General features: G+C 38.5%; 1 protein-coding gene across 1 annotated transcript in view; it reads left to right on the top strand.

Annotated features, from left to right (window-relative positions):
* The window catches only part of PIEZO2 (piezo type mechanosensitive ion channel component 2), a 339105-nt gene that overhangs the window by 115152 nt on the left and 204328 nt on the right, over window positions 1-19625 (top strand). Inside the window, exon 3 of the mRNA XM_057526094.1 lies at window positions 8678-8803. Coding sequence (XP_057382077.1) covers window positions 8678-8803 — 126 coding nt within the window. The remainder of the gene's footprint in view (window positions 1-8677; window positions 8804-19625) is intronic.

The raw sequence follows: 19625 nt of genomic DNA, 5'->3' as shown, positions 1-19625 counted from the left end.
ACTAAATAACTGAGAGATCACTGAATAAATCAAAGAGGAAATCAAAAAATACCTAGAAACAAATGACAATGAAAACATGACGATCCAAAACCTATGGGCTGCAGCAAAAGCAGTTTAAGAGGGAAGTTTATAGCAATACAATCCTACCTCAAGAAACAAACCTCAGATAAACAATCTAAACTTACACCTAAAGGAACTAGAGAAAGAAGAACAAACAAAACCCAAAGTTAGCAGAAGGAAAGAAACCATAAAGATCTGAGCAGAAGTAAATGAAATAGAAACAAAGAAAACAATAGCAAAGATCAATAAAACTAAAAGCTGGTTCTTTGAGAAGATAAACAAAATTGATAAACCCTTAGCCAGACTCATCAAGAAAAAGAGGGAGAGGATTCAAATCAATAAAATTAGAAATGAAAAAGGAGAAGTTACAATGGACACCGCAGAAACACAAAGCACCATAAGAGACTACTACAAGCAACTCTATGCCAATAAAATGGACAACCTGGAAGAAATGGACAAATTCTTAGAAAGGTATAACCTTCCAAGACTGAACCAGGAAGAAATAGAAAATATGAACAGATCAATCACAAGTAATGAAATTGAAACTGTGATTAAAAACCTTCCAACAAACAAAAGTCCAAGACCAGATGGCTTCACAGGCAAATTATATCAAACATTTAGAGAAGAGCTAACACCTATCCTTCTCAAGCTCTTCCAAAAAATTGCAGAAGAAGGAACACTCCCAAACTCATTCTACAAGGCCACCATCACCCTGACACCAAAAGCAGACAAAGATACTACAAAAAAAGAAAATTACAGGCCAATGTCACTGATGAATATAGATGCAAAAATCCTCAACAAAATACTAGCAAACAGAATCCAACAACACATTAAAAGGATCATACACCATGATCAAGTGAGATTTATCCCAGGGATGCAAGGATTCTTCAGTATATGCAAATCAATCAATGTGATACACCATATTAACAAATAGAAGAATAAAAACCATATGATCATCTCAATAGATGCAAGAAAAGCTTTTGACAAAATTCAACACCCATTTATGATAAAAACTCTCCAGAAAGTGGGCATAGAGGGAACCTACCTCAACATAGTATAGGCAATATACGACAAACCCACAGAAGACATCATTCTCAATGGTGAAAAACTGAAAGCATTTCCTTTAAGATCAGGAACAAGACAACGATGTCCACTTGCTGCTGTTATTCAACATAGTTTTGGAAGTCCTAGCCATGGCAATCAGAGAAGAAAAAGAAATAAAATGAACATAAATTGGAAAAAAAAGAAGTAAAACTGTCACTGTTTGCTGATGACACAGTACTATACAAAGAGAATCCTAAAGATGCCACCAGAAAACTACTAGAGCTAATCAATGAATTTGGTAAAGTTGCAGGATACAAAATTAATGCACAGAACTCTCTTGCATTCCTATACACTAACAACGAAAGATCAGAAAGGGAAATTAAGGAAACAATCCCATTCACCATTGCAACAAAAAAGTAAAATATCTAGGAATAAATCTACCTAAGGAGGTAAAAGACTTGTACTCAGAAAACTATAAGACACTAATGAAAGAAATCAAAGCTGACACAAGCAGATGGAAAGATATACCATGTTCTTGGATTGGAAGAATCAATATTGTCAAAATGACTAAACTACCCAAAGCAATCTACAGATTCAGTGCAATCCCTATCAAATTACCAGTGGCATTTTTTACAGAACTAGAACAAAAAATCTTAAAATTTGTATGGAGACACAAAAGACCCCGAATAGCCAAAGCAATATGGGAGGAAAAAAACGGAGCTGGAGGAATCAGGCTCCCTGACTTCAGACTATACTACAAAGCTACAGTAACCAAGACAATATGGTACTGGCACAAAAACAGAAACATAGATCAATGGAACAAGATAGAAAGCCCAGAGGTAAACCCATGCACCTATGGTCAAGTAATCTATGACAAAGGAGGCAAGGATATACAATGGAGAAAAGACAGTCTCTTCAATAAGTGGTGCTGGGAAAACTGGACAGCTACATGTAAAAGAATGAAATTAGAACACTCCCTAACACCATACAAAAAATAAACTCAAAATGGATGAGAGACCTAAATGTAAGACTGGACACTATAAAACTCTTAGAGGAAAACATGGGAAGAACACTCTTTGACATAAATCACAGTAAGATCTTTTTTGACCCACCTCCTAGAGTAATGGAAATAAAAACAAAAATAAACAAATGGGACCTAATGAAACTTAAAAGCTTTCACACAGCAAAGGAAACTATAAACAAGACGAAAAGACCACCCTCAGAATGGGAGAAAATATTTGCAAATGAATCAGTGGACAGAAGATTAATCTCCAAAATATATAGACAGCTCATGCAGCTCAATATTAAAAAAACAAACAACCCAATCCAAAAATGGGCAGAAGACCTAAATAGACATTTCTCCAAAGAAGACATAAAGATGGCCAAGAGGCACATGAAAAGCTGCTCAACATCACTAATTATTAGAGAAATGCAAATCAAAAGTACAGTGAGGTATCACCTCACACCAGTTAGAATGGGTATCATCAGAAAATCTACAAACAACAAATGCTGGAGAGGGTGTGGAGAAAAGTGAACCCTCTTGCACTGTTGGTGGGAATGTAAATTGATACAGCCACTGTGGAGAACAGTATGGAGGTTCCTTAAAGACAACTAAAAATGGAATTACCATATGATCCAGCAATCCCACTACTGGGCATATACCCAGAGAAAACCATAATTCAAAAAGACACATGCACCCCAGTGTTCATTGCAGCACTATTTACAATAGCCAGGTCATGGAAGCAACCTAAATGCCCATCGACAGACGAATGGATAAAGAAGATGTGGCACATATATATATAATGGAATATTACTCAGCCATACAAAGGAACGAAATTGGATTATTTGTAGAGACGTGGATGGACCTAGAGACGGTCATACAGAGTGAAGTAAGTCAGAAAGAGAAAAACAAATATCGTATATTAATGCATATATGTGGAATCTAGAAAAATGGTACAGATGAACCAGTTTTCAAGGCAGAAATAGAGACACAGGTGTAGAGGACAAACGTATGGACACCAAGTGGTGAAAGCAGGGTTGGGGGTGGTGGTAATGGGATGAATTGGGAGATTGGGATTGACGTATATATACACCAATATGTATAAAATAGATAACTAATAAGAAAATTAGTTGTATAAAACTAATTTTATACAACTGTATAAAAAAAAATAAAATTCTGTATAAAAAAAAACTCAAAAAATAGCCTTTGAATACCTTCAAAAGTATTATAAATAAAGAGTTAGATTTATACCTATGTTTAAATCCCAGTTCCTGGATGTAATCTACAGAGTAACAGTAGTATTTTCTTTTTTTAAACTCTATTTGAGGAAATATATTACAGATAAACGAAGTCAATGAATAAAACCCAAATTAAAATTGATTGAAAAATCTCTACTTTTTCTCCTTGTTATTTATTCTTTCTGTTAATATTGAATTTCTTCTGCTTAATAACCAGAGAAAAATAGTATATAAGTATGCAGTTTGGTCCCATGTCATGCTGGCCACAAATTGCCTATTTTGTGAATCTGCTATCTGCGTTACTTTGGGAAATCATCTTGAAGTTAGCATATATATTTTTAAGTCTTTTAAATATATGCCCCATTTTCTTATGTTTCTAATTATGAGTGATTATTTATTACGTGACATATCCTTGGATAATTCGTATTTCTTGTGTAAATTAGACTGACTACTCAAAACACATGGGCAACATAATACCCTCAATTATTTCTGTGCACACAAAATACTTCCAAAACCAGAAAAAGAGATCATTTCTAGAAATGCCATGAATTAATTGGAGCATGGCTGTAATTAGGGGTGTGTGTATGTGAGTGTGAGTGTGTGTGTGTATGTGTGTATGAAAACAAATATCTTTTTACCCATTTCTGTCGCTCCTATTCATGACTGAAGTTCCACGTTTTCCTTTAGTATCATTCCCTTTCAGCCTGAACAAGCTATGTTAGCATTTCTTTTAGAGCAGATCTCCTGGTGACAAATACTCTCAGTTTTCCTTAATCTGAAAATGTCTTCTTTTTGTCTTCATTCCTGAAGGATGTTTTCACAGGATATAGAATCCTGGGTTCATAGTTCTTTCCTTTCATAACTTTAAAGATGTTTTTCCAGCTATTCTGGTCTTCACCGTTTGTGATGAAAAATATGTGATAATTCAGAGTTGTCCCCCTGTGTGTAATGTGACATTCTCTCTCTGCTTTTGGAGTTTTTCTTTATGTTAGATTTCCAGCTGGTTGGTTATTCTGAGTCTCTTGTGGTTTCTTCAAGTTCATCCTTTTTAGGTTTGCTGAGCGTATTGAGTGTGTAAATTATGTCTTCAACAAATTTGGGGAATTTTTAGCTATCATCCAAATATTTTTCTGGACCACTCTCTCTTTCCTCTCTTTCGGTAAGTCTAATGACATAAATGACACAAACGATGGCCTTGATCCTTTGATCTCAGACCTGAGAGCCAATGAATTTTTTCAATCTTTAGCCCTCTGAGAGTCCAAGTCCATAATTTCTGTTAATCTCTTCAAGTTACTGGCTCATTTCTTTGTCATCTCTATTCCACTATTGAGTCCATCAAGTGAATTTTAAATTTCAGATATTGTATTTTTTCAATTCTAAATTTTTTATTTCTTGCTCGTTTCTTTTTCTATTTCTATGCTGACAGCTTCGAGCTCTCCATTTTAAGATTATTTACCTTGACCTCATGGAGTGTGGTTGTAAGGGTTGTTTTAAAATCATTTTCTAATAATTCCAACATCTGGGTAATTTCAAGGTTGACTTCATTGTCTTTTCTCTTGAGAATTGGTCAGATTTTCCTGGTGTTTTCTATGCCAAGTAATTTGGAATTATATCCTGGTCATTTTGAATATTGTGTTATGAATCATTGGGTCATCTTAAAATCCTCTGGATAATGTTGATTTTTTTTTCCCTTTGTTTCTGTGTTTTAGCAGGCAGTCTGGTTGGTTTCAGCTCACAAGCTTTGTCTCACTTTCTGTGGCTGGTGGTTCCAATGTCAGTTCAGTTCTCAAACCTTTGCTTTTCTATTTGGGTCTGCTTTGTGCACATACCCCTCAGGGGTTGGTCTGGGACCTGTGTGGTTCTTTGTATCGTAGTTCAGTTCTGAAAGCTCTTTTGGGTCTGTTCCACACATGTGTAGCTTGAGGGTGAGACCAGGACTTGTACTGGTTTATAACAGAATTAGAGGATCCCCCTCTGGGTCTCTTCTCACCAAGATTTCCCCTTTAGTCTTTAGCTCTTGGGACCCCTTCCCCCAGTTCCTCTGGTCAGAGAGATAGAATGGGGTGGAGGAGACTTTAGATGCCTTCAGGGCAGCAGCAGCTTTGCAACCAGGACAGTCTTTGGAAGCAGGATCAGGAGGGAAAAAAAGGTTTTGAAAGAGTATATATCTGATGGTATTATACTCCAACTAATTAATTCAGTCTTATTATTAGTTAGCAAGAAGTTATGGGGTTGGAATAAGATAGATACAACAAGGTCCTACTGTATAGCACAGGGAACTATATTCAGTACTATCTTGTAATAACCTGTAATGGAATCTTAAAAAGAGTATATACAATGTAAAAAATTAATCAACTAATTAAGTTTTCTATGTTTTAAAAAAAGAATCTTATATTAGGCAAATTTATCCTTCAAAAACACAAAAGAAAGAAGTAACAGAGGAAATGAGGGGAAAAAATGTATAACATACAGGAAAAAAATAGCAAAATGACAAAAATGTATCCTTATCAGTAGTTATTTTAATATAATTGGATTAAACTCTCCAATGAAAGGTAAAAGGAGTAGAATGCGTAATAAAACATGACCCAATGATATGTTGTCTACAGGAGAGTCACTTAAAATCCAAAGTTGGTTGAAAGTGAAGGGATGGAAAAAGATATTCTATGTGAATAATAACCAAAAAAGTGCTGAGGTGGCTGCATTAATATTAGACAAAATGTATTTTAAGTAAAAAACTGTTACAAAGAAGGACATCATATATTGATAAAAGGTCAATTCAAGAAGATGTAACAATTATAAACATATACTCAACAAACAACAGAGCCCCAAAATATATGAATCAAACATTGGCAGACTTGAAGGCAGAAATAGACAATTCTACAATAATAATTGGATACTTCAGTAGCCCACTTTCAATACTGGAAAGAACATCTAAATAGAAGAATGATAAGGAAAAAGAAGACTTGAACAAAACTATAAACCAACTAGACCTAACAGATAAACATGAAATTCTTCACTCAGCAATAGGAGGATACCTATTCTTCTCAGGTTTACATGGAATATGCTCCAGGATAGACCATATGTTAGACCATGGAAAAATTCTCAAGAAATTTGAAAAGACTGAAAGCATATAAAGTATCTTCTCGAAGTACAACAGAAAGAAACTAAGACATTAATAACAGAAGGAAAATTGGAAATATGGAAATTAAACAATGCATTCTTAGACACCAGTGGGTCAAAGAGATAATCACAGGGGAAATTAAAGAATACTTAGAGACAAATGGAAACAAAACATAACATACCAAAACTTACTGGATGCAGTGAAAGCAGTGATCACGGGGAATTTATAGCTGTAAACAACTGTATCAAAAAAGAATGATCTCAAACCAATACCCTAGATTTACACCTTAAGGAGCTAGAAGGAGAAGGGCAAACTAAACTGCAAACTAGCAGAATGAAGGATGTAATAGAGATGAGAACAGAGCTAAATGAAACAGAGAATAGAAAAACAATAGTGAGAATCAACAAAACCAAAAGTTGGTTCTTTGAAAAGATCGACAGAATTGACAAACCCTTGGCTAAACTCATAAATCAAAAGTGAGACAAAATGAGACATTTTAGTTATATTTGTATATATGTTTATGACATTTTAGACCTTTAAGCTTCAATTTTTAGGGTAATCACCTCTTCTTTTCAGGACTTCCGGCTGATTGAATCAGCCTGCCAGATCATCAAGGAAAATATCTTTATTTTGTAAAGTCAGTTCATTACAGACTTTAATCTGATCAGATGTTTGATTAGACTGACACATTGACAAAACCATTTACAATACAGTTTTGGTTGCTAATTTAAGTTGTATCTTGTTTTCTATCTGATTATTGCCAACGCAGAGGAGCTATATTTATTTTTGCAAGATGACATTGCATCTGAATCATTTTTGTGTATTTTTTTCTAATAGTTGGTCTGTGGATTCAGTTTGACATTCTATATTGATGATGATGTCATCTGCAAATAATTCCATTTGATCATATTATCTGCAGATAATTCCAGTTATTACAACTCTTCTTTCTTTTTCTTACCTTATAACACTGGCCAGTACAACCAGTGATATAAGTGGCAAGGGTATCAAGTGTCCTTGATGGTTCTCTGATATTAATACGACTGTGTCTAAAATTCCACCATAAACAGGATATTTGCTTTAGTTATGGCATAAATTCTTTATTATCTTTTTCTTTTTCTTTTTTGGCTGCATTGGGTCTTCATTGCTGTGCGTGGGCTTTCTTTAGTTGCGGTGAGCAGGGGCTACTCTTCGTTGCGGTGCGCGGGCTTCTCACTGCAGTGGCTTCTCTTTGTTGCAGAGCACGGGCTCTCGGCGCGTGGGCTTCAGTAGTTGTGGCGTGTGGGCTCAGTAGTTGTGGTTCGTGGGCTCTAGAGTGCAGGCTCAGTAGTTGTGGTGCATGGGCTTAGCTGCTCCGTGGCATGTGGGATCTTCCCGGACCAGAGATCGAACCTGTGTACCCTGCATTGGCAGGCAGATTCTTAACAACTGCGCCACCAGGGAAGTCCCAATTCTTTATTATCTTAACGATATTTCCTTCTATTCCTAGTTTTCTGAGTGTTGTATTATTTTACCATAAATAGATTTTGAACTTAATGAAATTCTTATTCCATATCCATTAAGAAAATGATCATATCAGCCTACCAGTGTATGACTTATCCTTACAGATTTGTTACTATTAAGCCACATTTCTTTTTCTGCAATAAATACTAGCTTATTGTGATGTATTGCATTTTACCTTGCTATCTCAGTTAGTGAGCAAATATGTTTTTCAAATAATTTGTGTCTATATTCATAAGTAAAATGGACTTATAAATTCCTTTCTTTTTCTAGCTTTATTTAATTTTGAAATTAAACTTACTCTAAATTGTAAAATGTTTTAAGCAACTTTCCTTCTTTTTCTACTCTCTGGAACTATTTTTACAAGGCAGGGATTATCTGTTTCATCAAAGTTGGCAGAACTCCCTTATAAAACTTTCTGGACCAGAGGCTTTCTAGTGGTTCCGTTTTGTGGTAACATATCCTGTGATACATAGGAAAGCATCTTTCTTTCATGTCGCATTTTTAATCAGTGTTAATTATATAATTTTACAAAGGGAATAAGATGCTGTTAGCTTTAGACTAATAATTAAGAGAGTCATTGTTACACTTCATATTCTTTTGAGTCAGTCTACACAGTAGTTTATGTAGAAACGTGTTCTGTGTGGACTGGTACGAAGGTCAGAATGAGTGTGGTCATCTCAGGATCGCTCATCATCTCTGTGTTTTTCTTCCCAGGACACACAGGACGGTTGTTAAAGTCTCTGTGCTTCACCAGTTTTTCCTTCCTGTTGCTGCATATAATTTTCCACATCACGTTGGCAAGTCTGGAGGCGCAACACCGCATTGCACCTGGTTACAACTGTGAGTATGATGGTGGCTTTTTAAAATATTACGTACGTGAATAACAAAGCTATGTGTCATAACGCTTATAGAAACCTAGGCAATGATGACATTACAAAATTCGTGGCAATTTTTGGCCATTTGTCAATCTAATACACTATAAATACATTCCAAGAAATTTATCTACCTAGACAATGGGGTAATGTGAACAACTTAATTCATGCATCTTCAACATATATTAGATATTAAACTGTGATCTGTATGTAAGACATTATGCTTGGGTGTAGTCTAAAAAAAAATCAAGATTTACGTACAGACCCTGGAGCTTCCACTATGGCTGGTGAGATGAGACATGTACAATATCTAACATGATAAATAAGAGTACAAACGTCAAATAAATACTACAGTGACTTCAGGCTTATTGTAAAGCATAATGTAAGATTTTTGTATATCTTTATGGGAAAAATGTGAATGACACAGATAGTTTCTTTTTAAAACTGGGAGGTTTTTTTGCTATTCATAAGGAAATGATATATCTTATACACATTATATTTTGAGGTTTTGATCTGAAAACGTCGACACGTATATGCTTTATCTAGGTAGGATCACCTTTCCAGAATTAACCTACCATTGGATAAATTCTACTTCCATTTTTGTAGAATGTGTGATTGTCATTTGAAAAAAACAGAAGCGTTTCAAGTAGATGGAATACAATCCACATGTTTTAAGTGAATATTTGAAATAGACTAAAATAATAGTTTTTAAATGGTCAGTTTTTCACTGAGGAACCCGTTTGTAGGTTTGAAATTTCCTGATCTTTCATAAGTGCTAGCGCAAGTGAAATGAAGCAAACCAACCATTCCCTGTAAAATAAAGGCCAGATCAAAATTCTTCATGGATCAAATAGTATTAACATAAATGTAGTGAGAGATTCTTTAGTAAAATCTGTAGTCATAAATTATTCACTATACCTCACGGTGTAACTTTTAGAGAGCTAAACTTTACAGAACTAAAGTGAGCATTCATTCTGGCCATTTTATTGAGTGCTGAGTTCCTTGGATAATAATGCCTATCAGAATGATTCTTGATTTAAGATCTGATGATTTAAGATATGGTTATTATTTTTTTAATTGAGATATAATTCATATACCATAAAGTTCACCCATTTAAGGAACACAGTTCAGTGGTTTTTGGGTTGTGCAACCATCACCACTATCTAATTCCAAAACCCTTTCATCACCCCAGAAAGAAACCCTGCACCCATGAAGTTATTCTTCTTTCCCTCTCCATGCATCCCTATGCAACCACTAATTTACTTTCTACCTCTAGTAGATATACCTGCTCTGGACATTTCATCCAAACAGAATTAAGTGATATGTGACCTTTTGTATCCAGCTTCTTTCACTCAGCATAATGTTTGCAAATTTCATCCATGTTGTAGCCTGTGTTAGGACTTCATTCCTTTTCATGGCTGAATAATATTCCATTGTTAAGATGGGGTTTTAATGCTTGATAAAAGTCACATCATTATTAAAAACTTGATAAAATAAAATGTTTAAGTAATGATACTTTAGTTTTATTATTATAATGATAAAAAGGATTTATTACATTTGGCCAGATTCAAGTCTCTTTGGACTTAGTAGAAATGTTAGCAATGATAGTTTGTATTGCTTCTTAATCAAAAATCCTTTGGGTAGTTCTTAATCAGGCATTCCTAGGGCCAGAAGGAAGGATTTTTAACCATAAGTGTTGTCTGAAAGCTTGCCACCTTCCCAAAAATGAAAGCTGAATTTGAAGAAAAATAGATAGGTAGGTATAAGAGGAAGAACATGGAAAAATTATTTGATGCATCACATCCAGATGAGATTCCATACCCAATTATATAATGTTATATATATAATAATGTTTTGATGTCAAAATTTTACTTACTTTCTCTTGAGTAGTAATTCATACCACTGCAATGTAGAAAATAAAATATTATCTTTTGTTTTAAAAAAAGACTATTTCATGAATAATGAGTTCTCTTTATCACTGAAAGTATTTCATCACAGGATATATTACAACTCATCAGATTTTTCAAATTTGAGCTTATAAACATACAGCTTGCCAGTGTCTGCAGATACTTTTAGGTACTGAGTGATGCCGGGGAAAGGACTGTGCTGGAGGGGGCCTAAATTAGGGTGTGAGCACATCGTTTCTTCCAATCCATAGTCTATGTCTTTCTATTTTTATTCGAAATAACATTTTCAATAATTCTATAAAGATGAAAGCAAAAAATGTAATGTGAAATGTTAAGACCGTTTTCCATTTTCCACATTTACAAACGAATGTACTGTGGGGTCTCTCCTATAAGGCATAGGCAGAGACGGACAGAAAGACATACAAACTTAAAGTACACACACACACACACACACACACACACACCACACCACACACATGCTTACACACACACCACATATGCAAACACCACACACATGCAGACACACACAACACACACACATGTACACACCACACACACACCATGCACACACATACACACACCCCACATATGCACACACCACACACATGCAGACACACCACACACACACACACACACACACATCACACCACATATGCACACACACAGAATCTCATTCTTGAGTTATCTGCTCCTTCCCAGGCAAGAATCCAAATTACTTAGACCCTTTGGATGGAAGATGAAGAGGTCTGTCTTCCTCAGTGGTGGAGGATGGAGACCAGTCAGATCTGGCCTCTTGACATGCCTCTTCCTGGGCATTTCTTGCAACCCGATCTTGGAGAGCTAGACCTGCCTTTCCTAACCTCCCAGCCAGATATGTGGGCTTCTACACACTGTGTTTCCCTAGATCATTTTATTCATGCACAGCTTCCCTCCACTATCCTCTTCATGGCGATGTGTCTTGAACACATCCAAGTCTATTGTACTGCCTTCCTTCCTTTTTGACATCCCCATATAAAAGCTCTATTCTGTTCCACCCGAGCCAATATAATGAAAATCATAACAGTAAATTTTATTCCTAACAAGTTAAATTCCAATTTGAAATTTATTTCCACAAAAGTGAACGTTCCAATGTGAAGTTCCAATATTTTTGAAGTCACCGCAGAGAAGGGAGACGCAAAAGAATGAGTTAGAAAAGGGATTTGAGTGCCATAGGCACCTTGAAGGTGAGTCTACATAGAGAAATCATCAATTTCTTCTAAAAAACGGGTGATGCTGCAACAGCATTGGCTCACAAGGTCTACATATTTTTTTGGTTCAGCTTCATGTGCAGTGTTTCAAAGCAGTACATTCTTGAAAAGGGATAAAAAAGCAGAGCAAACAAACTTGAGTTTTGCAAACTAGTTTAGTCCAAGATTGACACAAACCAGGTTTTCAGCCTGGAGCATTTTTTAACGATCAAGTTATATAAACTCTTGAAAAACCCCGTCTGCGTGGTAATGGAAACACTGACTTTTCATTTCTGGCTGACTTCGCCTCACTCGTGTTATTGTTTCTCCAGCATTTGGAGTTTTGATTACACCATCCGAGTTGTAAACACAAACTCCGCTATTTTGATATCCCACATTTGAAGTTTAGCCTTTTTTTTTTTTTTTTTTGGCATCTGTAGAGGTAAAGTAGCAAAACTTCAAATAAAAAGACACAAAGTGCCTGGCCGGCTGTGTTGTGCCTTCTGAATGCTTTCTCTGTCTGTGAGACTTTGTCAAATTAAAATGAAGGAATCCAGACAGGTCCGGGTTCCCCATCTTACTCAAGTGGTCTTCAGACTCCAAACCACCAAGCGCTCATTTATATGAGTTTAATTTGGATTCCCTAACGACTCCTCTCCCCGTTTAAAACTCATATACCCTCACCCAAGTTCTGGCAAAAGCTCCCAGGATCCCTCGGGAATCTGAGACGTGTGTTTGGGGGACAGCAGTAGCATTTATAAACATTGAGCCATTGAAAGTTCTTTCCCCCCAGAGCCCTGTGAATAGTCACTGGCAGTAGTAAACGCTGTTTCAAATCAGCCCAGTTAGTGCTTGACCAGCTGGCGCGTTTGTTAAAGACGCTATTGTGCAGATGGGGGCCCTACCACCCCTCCCCCTTCACTTCCAAAACGGTGCTTTCACAGGTAAGTGAGGAAATCCATGGGGCAGGGGCACCTCTGTGAATTTTCCTCAAACATGTGTTGTGCCGCTTACTAAAATATTTTCATTCTGTCAAAACTATACTGTTTCAATCAATGTAAACCCGGCTTCAATTATGTCACTACAGAGCCCATAGAAGTAGTCTGTTCGCCTCAGTGGCGGACCTGTGGCGCTTTTGGTGGAATTGCAGGGCCAGTCTGGACGCTGGGGCTGTGCTGAAGCAGGCTGTTGATTGAAAGAAACTTTTGAGCTCAAAACTATGAAGGGAAGATTTGCGGTGATAGTAGCTACTACGTATAGAGCACCTAGTATCTGTAGGGTCACTGTATCCCTTTTCCGATTAATGACTCCTTTTTTCTTGTTACAAATTGGCTCCAATATCCTTTGAGTAGGGCACTCCATACACATCACCCCATTCCACTTAGGGTGGGTCAGGCTGTGCAGGCAGGGCCTGAGGAGATGAGTGGCCACCCTCTTCCAGGCTGGATCCGGCTGGAGACCGGGACTCATCTTATTCCTCCAAATAGGGTTGTGCCTTCTTATGGTCTCTCTTCTCCAGGGAGTTGCCTTTCTCTTGTATAAATGCAGTGCCCAGTCTGCACTCGGGGTTGAGGCGGGGATGAGGATGAGGCTGGAGGAGGTGGGAGGAGGGTGGCGTTGAGGACAATGATGAAAAGATGGGCTCAGAGGGTGAGTGAGTGGCCCAGAGCCACCGCTGGTCTGAGCTGGGATCTTTCCTGCTCTTTCCTCCTCTCGTGGAACCCCTTATTTATCATCTGTTTAGGATTATTTTCTCCACTGCACTTCCTAGGACTTTGGAGTAGTGCAGTTTCAAAGGGTTTAAATAAGAGTTTCTGGTATTCAGTCCATGGTTTTCTATTGTTTGGAGATTTGTTCTTATAAAGAATTGTGTCTTTTCTTTGCTTCATTCAATTGCTGGACTCATCATTAGATCTGTTTCCCCCTGAGGGTCAGACCCCTCAAATCAGCAGTTTTCTCCCCTCTGTAGGGGGATGAGCACCTAGAGTTCCAACTTTTCTCATCCTGAGAGCACAGGAGACTCGGCCCAGGAGCCACTGACCAAGAGGTTATTCTAGGCCTTGATGGTTCTTTATTCTACTGCCTTTCTGTCCTCAAATCACTAGGGTTCCAATGTCCAGACCCAGCGTCTGAAACCTCAGCAGGTGACAAGAAGACTCAGGGCCAGGCGTGGGCCTGGGGGGTCGGCACCCCACCCCGAAGATGGTGGGGTGGGCGCGCAGTGAGCCCCTCCCTAGATGCTCTGCTTTCCAGAGCCCAGGCCAACTGGTTTCCAGGCGCACATAGTGGGAACCTCCATCCCCTCATGGTTCATCATTAATTGTGCTGGTTGGAGATGGGGACCCCTAGATTTGCAGAGTCACCTGGGGGGTCCACCCTCCTAAAAATAAGTAAGTCCATGGTCTAAGGAAATTCTTTATGTTTATTTTTTCATTGGACACAGTACGGAGGAGGCAAGAGCTCATACTTATGAAACGAGAGACAAAAATACTCAGTAGGAACCTCGCTCTGAGACATTTTTTGGTCCCTTTCTGGGGCCTGCGTCCTTGTGAGCGCTGACCCGGGGCCTCCGGGAGGTGGGTTGGGAGGGTCTGGCTTCCTCTCGGTCCTGTCATGCTCCCTTCCTCTGCCAGCTTCTTGAAAGCAGGATCTGCCCCAAGATACAACAATTAAAAAAAAAAAAACCTGGACGAAATTGTCAATTTTCTCCTGGCCCTCTGTGCCAGGATGAGGACCACAGTCTAATTTTCTCTTAACAAAAGTAGTTTAAAAGCATCTGGACCATATATACACCTTCTGATCACATATATAACCAGAGAAATTAGCCTTAAGTGTTATTTCCCGCAGCCCTGGTAATGGAGGCAGATTGCCGTTTCCATCCGCTGCACACGAATGCACGTGTCCACCGGGAGGGAGCCTGGACGTCTAGCAGGCGGGCAAGGCTCCTCGGTCTGGGCCTGATCTGTGATCAGTAGACCTGGGTGGAGAGCACGGCTGAAAGGGAACTCTGGTAACCTGATGCTGATGAGTCAATGTTCCTGGAATGATGAATACAATTAGGTTTTACTGCCCAGGGCAAGGGGGCGAATTGGGATGGGGGCACCGTGGGGAAGAGAAACCCCATCAGGGTGAAAGTCTCGGAGGCCAGGGCTGGTTGGTATCTTGATTCACTTGGAGTGATAGTCATAGAGTGACATATACTTTATCATCATTTTTCCAATAGAGTCTCTCATTTTATGGTAGAAACATTTTTCATGAGAATTTGTATACTATCCAATATATGAGTGAATTTAGGATCTCAGGTGACTGTGGGTAAGTTACTCATCTCTGTGCCTGAGTTTCTTTGACTGTAAAATGAAGGTGATGGTGGTCACTGTCTCACAGGGCTGCTGTGAGGGTTGAATTAATACAGGCCATGCACTTGGCACAGTGCCTGCTCGTAGCAAGTGCTCAATGACTATAAAGTATTATTACTGTTGTTGTTAATGCTTCTATTATTATTAGAGGAGTCATATTTCTTGCCTAAAATCACACACAGCGACAAGGGGGCAGAAATAACCCAGAACCAAATTATACACAGTCATGTGGGTAAAACTTGGAAATTATGAAATGTGCAAAACTTACGTGATACCAAATAATTCTCTGTGACCAACTTTATCTCAGTTTCTTACTAATTCTGTTATTGGGGGGTTTGTTCTGTGCTGTGTGGTTGAGATCTGGGGTAATGGTGAGATGGCTCTAGCTGGAAGGTGGTGTCAGTGACAGGGTCGTAGTGACACCCACCCTCTGCCAGTGCTTTTTTCTCTCCCTCAGTAACATCCCTACCAGGAACTCACCCCTGCTCTGGGGCTGGGAATCCCATTCCCTCTTCTCCCTGAAAGCTTGTCCTCCACGCCTGCCCTTCAGCACAGAGGAATATATAATCACTATATTCTTCACTATTTATCACGCTCTCTATATTATAGAATTTTAGAAGCAAGAGACAAAGGATGAAAAGGTAAGGAAAAGAAAAAACTAACATTTGTTGCTGTAAAGTCAACCAGCACTTTGCTCACAAGATCTCACTTTAATCCTGACTGGCTCTCACCACCACCCTCCTGATTGGGGGTGAGGACCAGAGACAGAAAGTGTCTTCCCTTAGGTCACTCAACTAGCAGCAGGATTTCAAATCGAGGTGTCCTTGCTCCACGGGCGTCACGCGGCCTCCTAAGGTTGCTGGGGAAAACTTTATGGCGAAATCGGGCTTTGGTTGATTAGATTGTGAGGGCTCGGTAAGAGTAGGGTACACACATTTGGAAGCTGTGCCGGGTGAAAGGATAATTAATCTGATATACCAGCTCCAGGTGAAGTATTCGTGGTTCGCAGTGACTTAGTAACTTCACTTGGTGAGGATATTGGCCTCCCAGAATATCTTTCCCCGTAAGAGTGAGCAGTGCGGCCATGGCAGGGTCACGTGTGCCGTGGGGAATGCCTGGGTCAGGGCCTTCCTGCTCCCCAAACTCTAAGCATCGGGCATGGAACTTTTCATGCTGAGTTATAATCCCTGATTCAATAGACAATCCCTAATGTCTATTCTCCCACTAGCCTATGATCAGATTGAACGGAGGGTTTGTCGTGTGTTATTTTTTGTGACCTGAGCGTCTACTACAGTGGCCCATGGATAGAATCCTGCCCCCAAATTGTTTGAAGAGTGAATAAGTGAATTAGTAGCAGCAGAAAAGGAAACGAAAGGGTGAAATCAGATGACTCCCTTGTTTGAGGACCGCTTTTCCATGGATCCTCACCTTCCAGTCTGTGAGAGCAGCTCCAGGGCAGGGACGTCCGTCCTCTCTCTATGGTTGTCACCATTTCCCTTCTTTTCAATTCATGAGGAAGTAGGAGAAGGACACGCCCACCTGAAGGCTTTTATTTCTCTTTAAAAATGATATATCAGGTAAAGTTACCTGGTGTTGATTTCCTTTGCAAAAGGAAACTTGGATTTCCATTTGGATTTGGGGACGTCAGGAGTGAAAATATGAAAGAGAAAGCTGGCCTTAGAAGTAGCGAGGAGGGGAGAGGAGGAAGGAACTGGGAGCGGGGTGGGCCTCATTAATAGCTGAGTTCAGAGGAGAGACGCCTCCAGTGAATAATACCCGTGGCATTCGCCTTGGGCCCCTCTGCTCCACACCCCACGTTCACCGAGCCTTCTGTAAGATCCAGGAAATTTAAGATGATTTGGGATCGACTGTGTTTGCTTAAATAACAATTTCCCTACCCTCAATTTCATGATGCAGCATTTCTAGTGTAAATTATTTACCATAAAAGCTCTAAGGCAAATCTCTGTGGTGCAGGAGTAATCTTAACCTCAAAAGGCTAGGCGGACAACATAAAGCTCTAACTGTGTGTTGTCAAAGGCCCGGTATGATGCAAGGATCATTCAAGGGCATTGTGGAGGTAGCACAGCTGGGCCGGGAATAGTCCTGCCATTCCCGAAAGTATTAACTTCATGACACAGTTGAGTTATTCTTCAGACTTACAGAACTGGTGTATATTTTAGGAATTAGGTATGTGGATTCATAAATAAAACACATTTCTTCCTGTAAACAGAAATTTGGATTTAGAACAATCCTCTTGATTTCATGCATTAAAAATATATTTCAGGGATGTAGAAGGTTGGCAAAGAAGTTGCTGATATAAGTTATCTCTTACATTCATGTTTAGGGACATTTAAACATTTCCTAAGATCCGCATTGCAGGATATGAGTATATAGATAATATTAATATTAAAGATATTACTATAAAATGTTATATTTGTAGACAAATGTTTTAAATATTGCATGTTGATAAATACGGTTTCAAATGCTTTTCTTTCATTACCTTGCATCGTTACTTCATTTATAATCTCTAATTTTTAAATGGGTGATCATTCTTGAAGACCCCAAAACCACGTCAAGAAGCAACGCAGTGGAGTACGGGTTGATGGGTAGTTTCCGAAAGGGTGATAATGAAAACCAAAGCACCCTTGACATATAAACCACAGGAATCAGGAGACAGCACACGGATTTCCTTCTTTTTAGTTTTGTAGAATCAGGAGGATATTTTCATTGCAATCTCATGTTTATTTTTATATGTACTCGTCCAAAAATATTATTGTGTTTATTTCCTTAACTGAGAAATTTGAAAGAATGTCGTATTTAAATCGTAACAATGATAATTATGATATCTTGCATTGTTGATTTTGAAAATGTTTCTCCATAGAGTAGATTCTACAACAGCCACAAAGAAAATTAGTTTCAAGTAATTCAGGTTATTTACAATCCCACAGTCCTGTCACATATGAATTTATGCAATAACTATTTATTAAACGCCTGCTGTGTGCCTGCCCTCACAGGCCTTGCAGTCCACTGGTGGGAGGTGGAGGCGGACGGAGGAGTGAACACCACTGGCAGAGCTGGTATTGAGGCTGTAAAAAGATCAGTGGAAATACGCATAATAGATTCTAGTCTGGCCTGGGATGGGAGACTTCCTGGAGGAAGTGACGTTGAAGCAGAAACCCAAAGGATGAAACTATGTAGCTATCCACAGTAACAACTATGAAAGTGCTGATCTATCATGAAATGCGTACACCTCTATCATCTTATGAACTCTAAGATTAGAATTGACTCTGGGGATATAAACATACTCAGGCAAGTTCCTCCTATCAAATTTAAATGGAAATATCCTTGGAAAGAGTCAGTTGACTGTGAGATATTGAACAGCTCTTAAGATTGTAGCATTTACTCTGTGCACTAAAAGCAACATTTCTGCCTCTCTGCCTAGAGTCTATCAGAGAATTTCACCAAATACATATCAAATTTAAAGTTAAGATCTTGCCTTGATGCATACCGTCCAGAGAAAGTTAAAGATGGTTTTCCTCATTAATTGGTTATACTAGAGGACAATAAGAAAAACATTCCATTTATTTCTACATTTCTCTTCTGTTTCCCCGAAATAGATGGCAGTACTTCTTGATACTGTCATAATTCATGGAAGAATGACAGATAAAAACACCTATAAATTAAGGGTAAGCTGAGTTCCGAAATATATGGTATAATACTACCTTTACCAGAAGCTATTTGTCAGTTTTGTGGCTTGGTATTGAGACATACACTTAGTCTATGTCTTACTCTGAAATGAAGGTGACTGAACGTTATCGATAGATGGCAATTCAGGCTGTTAGCATCTGCATTTTGAAGTCCTCCCAAACCTACATTATCTACTTGCATTTTGGTTTTTCAGACTTATTCAGAATCTTCTCCAAAAAGAACCTTAATTTTCACAACAAAAGAAACAAAATCAAAAACGGACACACACTTGATCCATAAAAAACTAATGAAGCAAAATCAGCCATAAAGTTAGACAGTTTTTTTGTGTGTGGTCACATCAGTGTAACTGCTGCTACTCTATTGCTTCTTCATGTCACTTAAGATATTATAATATGCTGTGTCTGTAGATGACTTTTTTTAGGACTGGAAATGCTACCCTTCGTGTTTTTAATTAGTGTTTAGAGTTAGAATAAAGAGAAGCAATAGTATAAAAACAATAGCTTTGGGGCTAAAGAATTCCTACTTCTGTTGTAGAGTCTGGCTGTGTTTCTGAAAAAGATGTTAGAAATTGGACATATAAGAAGTTTTGCTTC

This window comes from Balaenoptera acutorostrata, chromosome 13 (assembly GCF_949987535.1).
Source record: "Balaenoptera acutorostrata chromosome 13, mBalAcu1.1, whole genome shotgun sequence".
NCBI classification, from domain to species: domain Eukaryota; kingdom Metazoa; phylum Chordata; class Mammalia; order Artiodactyla; family Balaenopteridae; genus Balaenoptera; species Balaenoptera acutorostrata.
This window is presented reverse-complemented; position numbering and strand designations above follow the sequence as displayed.